This window comes from Aulonocara sp. 'chitande type north' Nkhata Bay, linkage group LG1, assembly GCF_057382095.1.
Source record: "Aulonocara sp. 'chitande type north' Nkhata Bay isolate Kocher_YH1m ecotype deep benthic linkage group LG1, A_spYH_male_GT1.1, whole genome shotgun sequence".
Lineage (NCBI taxonomy): Eukaryota > Metazoa > Chordata > Actinopteri > Cichliformes > Cichlidae > Aulonocara > Aulonocara sp. 'chitande type north' Nkhata Bay.
Window position 1 is genome coordinate 17,081,782 of NC_141344.1, and position 14,405 is coordinate 17,096,186.

At 39.8% G+C, this 14,405-nt stretch overlaps 1 protein-coding gene across 1 annotated transcript in view; it reads left to right on the top strand.

Moving 5' to 3' along the window:
• The window catches only part of spon1a (spondin 1a), a 56,638-nt gene extending 51,183 nt beyond the window's left edge, over positions 1-5,455 (top strand). Inside the window, exons 14-16 of the mRNA XM_086285969.1 lie at positions 3,414-3,578; positions 4,206-4,472; positions 4,557-5,455. Of these exons, the coding sequence (XP_086142095.1) occupies positions 3,414-3,578; positions 4,206-4,472; positions 4,557-4,720 (596 nt within the window). The 3' untranslated portion in view covers positions 4,721-5,455. The remainder of the gene's footprint in view (positions 1-3,413; positions 3,579-4,205; positions 4,473-4,556) is intronic.
• The last annotated feature ends 8,950 nt before the right edge of the window (positions 5,456-14,405 follow it).

The window sequence follows — 14,405 nt, forward strand, 5'->3', positions numbered from 1 at the left end:
TCACCCAATGGTTTATGCCATAGCTGTGCTAAATTAACAGTATTCATACTTTTTATGTCTCTGTAATAGCTACTCCACCAGGTGTTTAACTACAAAGTATTTAATAAAAATAAAGCAGAAATAAAGCAGAAAAAAATAGTAAAACATTATTATATTTTTTGTAACCTTTGTTGATATCAGCTTGAGCATATCATCACCTGTGTTGAATTATATAATTAAATCATTCAGAGGATCCAACGAGATATCAGAATAAAATGTACACGGCTAAAAATGAAAACAGCTATGACATTAAGAACTTTGGCAGCACGACATTTAAAAGACAATTCTGTAGTGCAAATCACTATATCACAGCATGGAGTCAAGTATACTTGTCAAGATGCTGGTTTAGTTCATTACAGATAAGGTCAAAACCCATAAAAAATGGTGCTAAACTGGGCTGTCTACAGTCCAGGCCGTCCACTTTTACAAAAAAATAGCCTATGGCAGATAGAGAGAGAGTGAGGAAGAACAGAACAGGATTACAGCTATGAGTTTCCTTACTTCCCAAATTCAATACAGTGTTATTAAAAGAAGTGGTAATACAACACAGTGCTGGAATAAAATTCAAACATATATATATATATACAGTGGGGCAAAAAAGTATTTAGTCAGCCACCGATTGTGCAAGTTCCCCCACCTAAAACGATGACAGAGGTCAGTAATTTGCACCAGAGGTACACTTCAACTGTGAGAGACAGAATGTGAAAAAAAAATCCATGAATTCACATGGTAGGATTTGTAAAGAATTTATTCGTAAATCAGGGTGGAAAATAAGTATTTGGTCAATAACAAAAATACAACTCAATACTTTGTAACATAACCTTTGTTGGCAATAACAGAGGTCAAACGTTTACTATAGGTCTTTACCAGGTTTGCACACACAGTAGCTGGTATTTTGGCCCATTCCTCCATGCAGATCTTCTCGAGAGCAGTGATGTTTTGGGGCTGTCGCCGAGCAACACGGACTTTCAACTCCCGCCACAGATTTTCTATGGGGTTGAGGTCTGGAGACTGGCTAGGCCACTCCAGGACTTTCAAATGCTTCTTACGGAGCCACTCCTTTGTTGCCCGGGCGGTGTGTTTTGGATCATTGTCATGTTGGAAGACCCAGCCTCGTTTCATCTTCAAAGTTCTCACTGATGGAAGGAGGTTTTGGCTCAAAATCTCACGATACATGGCCCCATTCATTCTGTCCTTAACACGGATCAGTCGTCCTGTCCCCTTGGCAGAAAAACAGCCCCATAGCATGATGTTTCCACCCCCATGCTTCACAGTAGGTATGGTGTTCTTGGGATGCAACTCAGTATTCTTCTTCCTCCAAACACGACGAGTTGAGTTTATACCAAAAAGTTCTACTTTGGTTTCATCTGACCACATGACATTCTCCCAATCCTCTGCTGTATCATCCATGTGCTCTCTGGCAAACTTCAGACGGGCCTGGACATGCACTGGCTTCAGCAGCGGAACACGTCTGGCACTGCGGGATTTGATTCCCTGCCGTTGTAGTGTGTTACTGATGGTGACCTTTGTCACTTTGGTCCCAGCTCTCTGCAGGTCATTCACCAGGTCCCCCCGTGTGGTTCTGGGATCTTTGCTCACCGTTCTCATGATCATTTTGACCCCACGGGATGAGATCTTGCGTGGAGCCCCAGATCGAGGGAGATTATCAGTGGTCTTGTATGTCTTCCATTTTCTGATGATTGCTCCCACAGTTGATTTTTTTCACACCAAGCTGCTTGCCTATTGTAGATTCACTCTTCCCAGTCTGGTGCAGGTCTACAATACTTTTCCTGGTGTCCTTCGAAAGCTCTTTGGTCTTGGCCATGGCGGCGTTTGGAGTCTGACTGTTTGAGGCTGTGGACAGGTGTCTTTTATACAGATGATGAGTTCAAACAGGTGCCATTCATACAGGTAACGAGTGGGGGACAGAAAAGCTTCTTACAGAAGACGTTACAGGTCTGTGAGAGCCAGAGATTTTCCTTGTTTGAGGTGACCAAATACTTATTTTCCACCCTGATTTACGAATAAATTCTTTACAAATCCTACCATGTGAATTCATGGATTTTTTTTTTCACATTCTGTCTCTCACAGTTGAAGTGTACCTCTGGTGCAAATTACTGACCTCTGTCATCATTTTAAGTGGGGGAACTTGCACAATCGGTGGCTGACTAAATACTTTTTTGCCCCACTGTATATATATAAACACCCAGCACGCCCATGCGGGCGGTTTATCCTTCAAGCTCGGGTCCTCTACCAGAGGCCTGGGAGCTTGAGGGTCCTGCGCAGTATCTTAGCTGTTCCCAGGACTGCGCTCTTCTGGACAGAGATCTCCGATGTTGTTCCCGGGATCTGCTGGAGCCACTCGCCTAGCTTGGGAGTCACCGCACCTAGTGCTCCGATTACCACGGGGACCACCGTTACCTTCACCCTCCACATCCTCTCGAGCTCTTCTCTGAGCCCTTGGTATTTCTCCAGCTTCTCGTGTTCCTTCTTCCTGATATTGCTGTCATTCGGAACCGCTACATCGATCACTACGGCCGTCTTCTTCTGTTTGTCTACCACCACTATGTCCGGTTGGTTAGCCACCACCATTTTGTCCGTCTGTATCTGGAAGTCCCACAGGATCTTAGCTCGGTCATTCTCCACCACCCTTGGGGGCATCTCCCATTTTGACCTCGGGACTTCCAGGTTGTACTCGGCACAGATGTTCCTGTACACTATGCCGGCCACTTGGTTATGGCGCTCCATGTATGCCTTGCCTGCTAGCATCTTGCACCCTGCTGTTATGTGCTGGATTGTCTCTGGGGCATCTTTACACAGCCTGCACCTGGGGTCTTGCCTGGTGTGATAGACCCCAGCCTCTATGGATCTTGTGCTCAGAGCTTGTTCTTGTGCTGCCATGATTAGTGCCTCTGTGCTGTCTTTCAGTCCAGCTTTGTCCAGCCACTGGTAGGATTTCTGGATATCAGCCACCTCCTCTATCTGCCGGTGGTACATACCGTGCAGGGGCCTGTCCTTCCATGATGGTTCCTCGTCTCCTCCTCTTTCTTGGGTTTCTTCATCATCATCAACCCAAGAAAGATAAAGATATATATATATATATATATATATATATATATATATATATATATATATATATATATATATATGTGTGTGTGTGTGTTTGAATAAGACAAATTTCTCAGTCTTAACATTTCATAAGTTGACTTGGTATTATTTCACTTTGTACTATTCTGCATTGCTTTATTATTATTATTTTTTGATTTACACTTTACACAATGCACCAATTCATTTGGAAACCAGGTTGTAGAATATGTTTGATATTGCATTCATCTAAGCAAATGAGAAAAAGTATGTGTTTTTCTTTGGCTTAGATACAATTCCCTGCTTACTGACTCCGTGGTCTGACTGGAGTGATTGCAGTGTAACTTGTGGGAAGGGTTTGAGGACACGGCAGCGTATGCTCAAGTCGCCTGTGGAACTGGGAGAGTGTACAGAAGAATTAGAACAGGTTGAGAAGTGCATGCTACCAGAGTGTCGTAAGTAATGAAATTAACCAAGCACTGAACATGTTCATCTCTAATTTATTAATTTATGTCATTTATCATCTAATACTTGTTATGAAAACTTGAGTCTTCATGTGAACATTTACATTCATAAGGGGACTTCTGTCACAGTAAGAAAGGGCAGATAAACAGAGTTGGTCTTTATCTTGTGTATTCTAAGTTTCTTGTTTATTCTCATTGCGTTGATGTATATTGATATAGATGTGAGTAGCAACATGCCTAACCCTTCCTGAACCTGTCTGAACATGAAAAAAGCAAAAAGTCTGCTTGTCACACTTTTGAGAGTTCTTGAGATCTGTTTCAACAAATGAAATAAGATTAGACTGAACTTCCTGCATGAATGGACCACTGAAATGTCTGTTTTGTTATATGGTAATTATCATGGATTCTCTTACATAATGACTCAGAGTATTGGATTTTGTCAAGGCATATCTTGAATCTTCACAGGGATAGAACGTTTTCTCCAAGACAGTGATCCAAATGTTAACTAAAATTTGATGCAGAAATTAAAACTAATGTCCTTCATTACTTTTGTGTCATCGTGTGATTTATTGTACGGTTACTCATTATTAAGGCTTTTTTTTTCATATTTCTTCTTAGCCATAGACTGTGTCATGACAGAGTGGAGCGAGTGGTCAGAGTGTAATAAGTCCTGTGGGAAAGGTCATACAATCCGAACACGCATGGTGATGCTTGAGCCTCAGTTTGGCGGAGATCCTTGTCCCGAAGCGATCCAGCGGAAAAAGTGCAAAATCAGGAAGTGCAACCGAGGACAAGGCAACAGTGATGAGAAGAAACGTCGCAAGGAACAGCGTGAAAAGAGGAGGAGCAAACAGGGCAGAGCTGAAGGCAACTCCGAGCATCCAGGTTGGTATCCACCATCCTTTTTGCTGATTCAGGACTACAACACTTACAATGTACCTCTTTTTTTCTCATTTTTCTTACTCTTAGGGTGTAGAATGAGACCATGGTCAAGTTGGACAGAATGTACAAAGATTTGCGGCGGAGGAATTCAAGAACGCCTCATGACAGTAAAGCAGAAAATTAAGACTGCCCAGCTGTCCAGCTGCAAGGACAGGAAGGAGATCAGAGCTTGTAATGTTCACCCCTGCTAGGAAGGAGTAGGGGAGCAGTGGGTGGTGGGGATGTGAGGATGGGTGGACTGGGAAGAGTACAGGGCACACTGTTGCACAATGATCCAATGCACTCTGTTTAGGGCTGAAATGACACATTCTTGAATCCGTATAGGTTAAATCCAGACATCAGGTCAGCTGTCGTTAACAGAAGAAAAAAAGTCAAACATTTCTCTGTAAGTCTGGATTTAAACTTTAAAGCTGATTCTTTTGTGCTTTCAAACTAGCTCTGACATGACTCTTTTGCAACATTACTGTAAACTTGTTGTGGTATATTATATCTTGAAAAATATAATTATGAACTATAAATTGTTTTCATAAAAAGAAGAACTGTTATATCTTGTGGTATCCTTAAGTAGTACAGTATATTCCAGACTTTAAAGCACAGGTGCCCAGCCATTCCAGTGTTTTATATGCCTTCAGTTGTTCAGTTGTTTCTAGGGAACAAAAAGCCCAGTTGACTTTATACCCGGCTATGTCGTTGTACATGTAGATGCACCACAGCTGACATCTATATGGTTTGGAGCATTATTAGAAAATGTATTATTTTTTTGCAGTGGAATTTTTTGATAAGAATGTGTCCCAAGATTCTTACCAAAGTCTTGTGTAGATGTTTTCTAGATGTATTTCCCTCATTTTGTTTATCTCTGTTCCTCTAACATATTAATATTTTGGAATAATATCACCTTTACAATAAAAGTAAATGTGACAGCTTGTCAAATTGATCTGTGTTTTTATTCTGGGGATTAACAGGCACAGTAACATGGACGGTTATATACCCTTGTGCTACCACTAGATGGGGACAACAAGCCTAAAACCTTTAGGTCATTTCTGAGGCTGGTGCTTTATCTGCCTGTTGTGCCTCGCTCGCTCTATAGAATAGCCACAAGGGGGCAATGTAATGAAGATAATTTCATACTAAGAGACGGATATTTTATTCATTTCTGAATGTTGATTTGGTTTGCAAATAATACTTGAAATTTCCTGAAACTGATTGGGATAATTTGCTGCTTATTATCATTCATAGAGCAGCAAACGGTACGACCTCTATTCAAAAGCCTCCTATCAACAAAATCGTTTTACAGGAGTGTTCTGATAGACAGAAACTGGGGAGCATTCACGAGCATTTGTTAGCTACACAGAGGGTCTGCTCTCACTTTAAAAGATCATAGCAGTTGGAGAGCGCTGAGTTTTTATGGACGTGCTTGCTGAGATCTTAAAAGAATCTGCCCCCCTATCATGTAATAGGTGGGGGGAGGGGATGGTGTTAGGCCTTCCTCACTGTGTGGAACTCTGGGGACAAGGGTGAAAAATTCAATACACACACATCATAATGTCATTCCTGTTTCCATGCCAACACAACCACACATGGGGGAAGCCTACACACTGCACAGGCGATGGAAACATGGTGGGGGAATTATTACAGGCGTGACTGAGATGTTAAAACAATAAATGCTTTGGAAGCTATAATGAGAAGTGCATGGGATTTTAAAAAGATGCATTTGCAAGGAATGTGTGTTTATATTTGTTTGTAATCTGAACCCCTAGAAACCCTTGTAGACATTATCTACTTTCTAGTTCTAGTGGAGAGCCAGCTGCTGATTTTTTTAAGCCCACCTTAAACTCTTATAACAGACTGAAAATTATCTCAAAGATGCAAGTGAACTTTACACGTCTCTGATATTGTAATGAGTGTCCTCTGTCTATGGACAAATTTATAAATATTTATATTGACGGGACAGTGCCCACTACTAAAATAATATCTTAACTCTCAGCCCTCTTCCTCATTTTGTATGCTTCTGATTCCAACTGAGAAAAGAAATTAGGTCCAGCTGTTGTTGGGATAGACACACATATCTGCCATGTGGGTTAGGCTGACATCATCTTAAGTGATACAAGCTTTTTTAGCCTCAAATATTCATGTATGTTAGCCTGCTGCAAAAACAGTCCTACTTTTAGAAGTTCTGCATGCATGGAATGGCATGGAATTTTTTGCATAGCGTGCAAAAATGACACAGTATAAATTCCATTGTAGTTAAGTTATTTAAGTTTTGGTGTCATAAATTACCCAGAAAAGCACTCTTTTTACCACTAAACATCAGTTTCTCCATTTTTAAAAATGGTGTTCCCTACAAATCTTCCATAAATTCTTAAGATACCTGTAAGAAGCACAGATACTTTGATAAAGAAATAATTCAGTTTTGGATGTGAATATACGTCTGGTCATAGAACTGAAACGCTTCTACAGCCATGTTAATGCGCTGTCAAACCGTTCTTAGGCAAGGTTATTTCTTTGAGGTGAGTGCTAACTGTAACATGTTAATATAAAGCCCAGGCTAACGTCTGTGTAACGTTGTATTTAGCACACACAGCATGTTGGCAGGACATTATCTGTTAACACTAAGCAGGATCTACTGCTGAGGCTTCTGGAAGCATTTATTTCCTCATAATAATGGTATTGGAACTGTAGTGAGAAGAACTGTTGAGGATTACCAAAGTCATAATTATCTATATAATATTTATAGACATTTATCCAGGCTTCTGAAATAATGGCCCATCCTAGTTTAGAGAACCCCACATTACATTAAGCAGCTAGTTAGAAACCAGTATAATATGATCTTCTAATATTTCTGACTGGTTTCTGAACATTTTTGTTGGTATAGAAAAAAAGCTCTTGGCTATTAAATTTTTCTAAAAAAGGTACAAGGTTTGAGTTCCTTTTATATTGTCCTCTTAAGCAATTCCTCAGTCTGGAGAGGAAGACAGAGGAAATACAGGATTTCATAAACTAATAAGCCTCAGAGGGAAAATCAATAAGGTTGTGAGCCCTGCAAAGGATGGTTTCCTCAAATTTATAGACTAGGACAACAATCAGTGTCCTGCGCTGTGAAAGCTCAGTTTATATTAGAAAATGTTTAGCATATTTAATTAAATCAACAGTTATAGTGAGTGAGTGAGGCAGTGAGGCAGAGCTTTGTGAAGTCTGAAGCCTCAGGCTGCAGCTATTTCCTCAAGGGTATGAATGCATATTTATTTCAAAGCATAAATGGCAGTTCTGCTTATTGTTCTGCTTTTCTCCCGCTATAATTTGCAGTCACACCTTTGTAATGTTGGTAGCAACTAGAAGGGCCTTTTACACTAATATCAAAATTTGATTTCACTGTCATGTTAATTTCCTGTTGCTGGGGAAACATGTTTTTCTGGGCTTCACAACCTAAAATTTAGTGGCACCCCAAAACAAATGGTAAATGGTAAAATGGCCTGCATTTGTATAGCGCTTTTCTAGTCCATAGGACCCCAAAGCGCTTTACACTACATTCAGTCATTCACCCATTCACACACACATTCACACACTGGCGATAGCAAGCTACATTGTAGCCACAGCTGCCCTGGGGCGCACTGACAGAGGCGAGGCTGCCGGACACAGGCGCCACCGGGCCCTCTGACCACCACCAGTAGGCAAACACGGGGTTAGTATCTTGCCCAAGGACATTTGGCATGCAGCCAGGATGCAGCCTGGGATCGAACCACCGACCTTCTGATTAGTGGCTGACCTGCTCTGCCACCTGAGCTACAGCCACCCCAAAACAAGACTATAAAAGCTTCAAATTGTCTCTGTTGTTGTGTTTTTGTTTTATTTTTAGCTTTGAAGAGTGATAACACATGAATACCAGGGCAGTAAAATAATGTTGCACATACTAAATAGGTATTATAATGCCTATTACATAGTAATAGTAGGCCTTTTTTGAAAAATTTTATTTTGCTTGACATAATCTCTGTTAGCCTGAGGTGAACTGCATGACTTCCCTTTTTCTTGGATTATTAGGAATCCTGTACTTAGTGAGTATTGCCCATTACAAATCGCTATGTGTATACATATAATGAGCTGAAACTACAAAGCTTGTTTTTGTGTTGATGAATAAAAAGTGTCGGCAAGTTGGCCTTTTTAAAAATATTTTTAAGAAATTCAACCCTATGACCTTAAATTAGATATGTGAGTAAAACAACCCAAAAGCATTGGACTGCTACAATTCAGAATCTTGGAGCGTAGGAGGAACACTTAAATTATCATATGTTCTTTAAAGGGACAAGTTACTCATTTCTTAACACTTTTCATGCCATTAAAGTGATATTTCACCAGCAATGAGAAAGACAACTGCAAACTATAAGCAAAATTCTATCTGTCACTAAAGAATTTATATAAGTTCAGCATGTTGACTGGAAATGGGTAGCTGTTTAGTAAATAGTTTAACATTTACAGTACTACGCATCCATCACTTCTTTATATTTTGCCAAGAAAATGGTAAATATGTGGAGTGATTTGCTGAAATGTCCAAAAGCACTTTTGCACATTTCAGACAGACTGCATATTTCCAGATGAATGGTGCATAAAAACTTCAAGGCCCTTTTCTGTATTCACAATTTCATCAGATTTGACAAGATCCCCCAAACCTCTAGCCGAAATGCTCCTCCAAACCATGAGAGATCTTTCATCATGTTTTACAGATGACTGCAGACACCAGAAATGTTAAATTTGGATTCATTGCTGATATGGCATGTTTTTGGATAATGCTTGAGAATTTTACTTTCAAGCATTTGGACCTCACTCCCAAACTCATTTTTAAGGTTTTAAATTTATTTACTTGACCAAAGAGTTTGCATTATTAAAATAGGAATGCCGAATTTAGGCTGGAAATACAAGACTGCCATCGTTCTGCCATCGTTTTTATTACTGCCACTTTTGTCTTTCAAAATAAAAGTATCAAACATTTAACCCTGGAGAAGCCATGGGGTCAGAGCCGACCCCATTGGTTTTCTAGGGAAACCATGGGGTCAAATTTGACCCCATGGTTTCTCCAGGGTTAAACCTTAAATGAAAAATTAACCAAACCAACAACATGCTTGTTACTACATTATTACCCCCGGGTTCTGATCTGTTATTAACCAGTTACATAAATTTTAATATAAAATATCACTGAGCTTTGGATATTATTTTGGAAATTAAGCTTTGATAACTTGCTATTACCTTCTCGTTTCCACCCTACCCCGCTAACAGCACATTAATACTTGGCTGAAATAGAAAGTGCTACCCTTTTTCCTTTGTTGTTTGTGAGTTAGTTCTTTAATCCACAATAGTTTATAATTAAACACCCCTCGTGTTTTACCCTCACAACTGCTTTTGAATAGAAAATACGTTGTTATTTGTCGATGTGTCTATATGTGGGTGTGTACACAATATGTTTCTTTGGCTACATCCTGAGAGAGCTTAAACCTCCTTCTCTCAGCATGGCTGTTGATTCCTTCACTCCAAACCGATTGGCCTGGGTCACAGTGAATCAGAAGACAACAGAGAGAAAGCCAGAATCACACATCCATCTGTTCTCACGTCTTTGCTTATCGTTGTCAGACAACTTATTAGAACATCAGGTAAATGGATAAAACGGAAGAAAAAAAAGTGAGCAAAAAGTGCTGCAAATGCAAGAGTTTGCTCCTATTGGAAACATACCCTTAGGATTTGCATTTGTCTGTATCTCGGTTAGTTTGATGGCTGAAAACAGTTTTGATAGTCACGGCTAAATGGGGTAATTGTCTCAGGAAAGAAATCCCAAATCTAGATCGCCACCAAAACTGAATCAATTATTCAACCGCCTGAGGATTGTCTGTCTAACGAATTTCATGGAAATCTGTACGTTTTTTTTTTTTCTTTTTTAGTAGCATTGCAGACTATCAGACACAATAAATGACCCCCTTCTGCAGAGTTAATTATTTTAGTGGGTGCTTGTTATGGATATAAAAGGATTTTGTGAAGCTGTAAAGTTGACTGTAGGCAAATTTAGTCAACTATCTCTGGCAGTTCTCACTCAGTGTTGTTAACAAGACTTGGCAAAAGCTTTGAGATATTGATGTTTTTATATAAAGCCTAGTTTCTCCACTCTATAGTTTGGCAATATTCCCATAAGGACTGCATAAATAGAAAGTGTGTTAAACATGACAGATTTTTTTAAAGGTAACACAAAGGTTATTTTGTGTGGTGACAAATCTTTCTTCCCCAAACAACTCTGTCATTTTCATTGAGTAAAGCGCTTAACTCATTCACTGCCAGCCATTGGCAGTGAATGAGTTAAACCCATTGACTCATTCACTGCAATTGACGGCTATAGACGTCAATGGCAGTGAATGAGTTAACATTCCAATGGGAACAACTTTTTGCTGATTTATTGATCACAATAGGTGACCCTCGGGACACCTCCAAAATAACCAAATGCTAAAATGTTAAAATTCAGGGTTTCCCCTTTATCTATGGAGGAAAAGCCTAGAGGGCTATACAAATGAGGCTTTATAGTAGTTGTATATGCATGTAACAAAAATAACAACGAAAATCAAATATTTTCTATTTTTCTCACAGTGGACATGGATTATTTTTCATTACTATCAAATCATTCTTCAGACTCTTGTATATAAATGTTATGTGTACTTTTTGATACATGTAATGTACTTAGATAATCTCTGTAAGCACGTGGCAAGTTGTCCTACTTAGCATAGCGATGGTGATGAGTGAAAAACTATTGTGACCTGTATCCACCACACACTGGAAAAACCACAGTATGAAATTCATCTGTTTCTTTCTGCATGTAATATTTCTTTCCATGTAATATTTATTATTACCACTCTAATTGTTAGCGCTGATGATCTGAAGCAGTTTTTAGTGGGTCAGCACCCATTAGACTGTTTAAATCTGTCTGGGTTTAGCATGCCTAGTTTTTTGTTTAGTAAAGCTACTGAAAAATCAGTCTAAGCATTAGTAGTGCCTGGTGTGCAATCTACATATGAGATGTGCACCAATGCATATGTACCAATATGTCAACATAGTTGCATAACTATTTCAAGTCAATTGGCTTGTGTTACTGGCATCAAGTTAAAAAAAACAAATAAAAACATTTCCCAGTTTAACATTTAAAACATTTGATGGTCCACCAAATATTTGATGGACTGTGAAAACACAATGTTAACACTTGTTGACATTGTGTGTGTGTTTTTTTTTACGTTGCTTAAATGTTATTAATTTTAAAAGAACTCTACATAAATGTTGTTGAAGGATTTCTGTTATATTAAAAAATATATCTAAAAATGCAAAGGCCTCTTGCGCTTCCAATTTATACAACCCCCTCCCCCCCCCCCCCCTGCCAAAAAAAAACACATCAACAGTTTTGCTCAGCAACACATCAAAATGGAGAAAAACATGTGTATGTAGAATAGAATAGAATAGAATTCAACTTTATTGTCATTGCACATGCACAGGTACAGTGCAACGAAATGCAGTTTGCATCCATCCAGAAGTGCTTTAGTGATATAGATACAGTGGGGCAAAAAAGTATTTAGTCAGCCACCGATTGTGCAAGTTCCCCCACTTAAAATGATGACAGAGGTCAGTAATTTGCACCAGAGGTACACTTCAACTGTGAGAGACAGAATGTGAAAAAAAAAATCCATGAATTCACATGGTAGGATTTGTAAAGAATTTATTCGTAAATTAGGGTGGAAAATAAGTATTTGGTCACCTCAAACAAGGAAAATCTCTGGCTCTCACAGACCTGTAACGTCTTCTGTAAGAAGCTTTTCTGTCCCCCACTTGTTACCTGTATGAATGGCACCTGTTTGAACTCATCATCTGTATAAAAGACACCTGTCCACAGCCTCAAACAGTCAGACTCCAAACTCCGCCATGGCCAAGACCAAAGAGCTTTCGAAGGACACCAGGAAAAGTATTGTAGACCTGCACCAGACTGGGAAGAGTGAATCTACAATAGGCAAGCAGCTTGGTGTGAAAAAATCAACTGTGGGAGCAATCATCAGAAAATGGAAGACATACAAGACCACTGATAATCTCCCTCGATCTGGGGCTCCACACAAGATCTCATCCCGTGGGGTCAAAATGATCATGAGAACGGTGAGCAAAGATCCCAGAACCACACGGGGGGACCTGGTGAATGACCTGCAGAGAGCTGGGACCAAAGTAACAAAGGTCACCATCAGTAACACACTACAACGGCAGGGAATCAAATCCCGCAGTGCCAGACGTGTTCCGCTGCTGAAGCCAGTGCATGTCCAGGCCCGTCTGAAGTTTGCCAGAGAGCACATGGATGATACAGCAGAGGATTGGGAGAATGTCATGTGGTCAGATGAAACCGAAGTAGAACTTTTTGGTATAAACTCAACTCGTCGTGTTTGGAGGAAGAAGAATACTGAGTTGCATCCCAAGAACACCATACCTACTGTGAAGCATGGGGGTGGAAACATCATGCTATGGGGCTGTTTTTCTGCCAAGGGGACAGGACGACTGATCCGTGTTAAGGACAGAATGAATGGGGCCATGTATCGTGAGATTGTGAGCCAAAACCTCCTTCCATCAGTGAGAACTTTGAAGATGAAACGAGGCTGGGTCTTCCAACATGACAATGATCCAAAACACACCGCCCGGGCAACAAAGGAGTGGCTCCGTAAGAAGCATTTGAAAGTCCTGGAGTGGCCTAGCCAGTCTCCAGACCTCAACCCCATAGAAAATCTGTGGCGGGAGTTGAAAGTCCGTGTTGCTCGGCGACAGCCCCAAAACATCACTGCTCTCGAGAAGATCTGCATGGAGGAATGGGCCAAAATACCAGCTACTGTGTGTGCAAACCTGGTAAAGACCTATAGTAAACGTTTGACCTCTGTTATTGCCAACAAAGGTTATGTTACAAAGAATTGAGTTGTATTTTTGTTATTGACCAAATACTTATTTTCCACCCTGATTTACGAATAAATTCTTTACAAATCCTACCATGTGGATTCATGGATTTGTTTTTCACATTCTGTCTCTCACAGTTGAAGTGTACCTCTGGTGCAAATTACTGACCTCTGTCATCGTTTTAAGTGGGGGAACTTGCACAATCGATGGCTGACTAAATACTTTTTTGCCCCACTGTATATTAGCAATAATATAGATATGTGAGTATACTACAGAAATGGGTCTATTATGGTATGTTATAATGTACACGGTATGAAGTATGTTGTGAATATTCTATAACTATAAGTATGTACAGGCTGTAGTGAGTACAAGCTATGTACAGGCTATGAACAGGATATAAATATGAAAAACTATACAGAATATGAAATAAATAACTTTACAGAATCTGAGATATACAGCTATACAGAAATGGGAACTATGCAAGTTGTAAACAGTTGTAGGATTAAAGATTATCGAATGTACAGAATGATTATTTACACAGAGCTATACAGTAGTGCAGTTAAGATAAGTGAGGGTGTAGATAGTTTCTACAGAGGCTATATAAAGTGCTAGTGGTTGTGAGTGGTGGTTCAGTCCATGTTATTATTGTGTGTTTGAGGGTACAGTTGTAGAGATGGAGACCACTTTACAACTAGAAGTCTTTCAGCATACACTCTGTGTCTTGTATTATGCTGCTTTACAACATCAACTCATCTCCCAGAGTGCATTTCTGCCTAGAGGGTGTAAAGGGACATGGCCTTAGAACAAATGCCTCAGTGTAAACATAAAGGCTCCAACAAGCTTATATGAACTGTTCTTTAAGTCTCTGTGGATTCATGTGAGACTGGCAGTTAAAAACGTGGCTTCTGGCACATTGTCATGTGGATGATTGCAAAAAGAGAT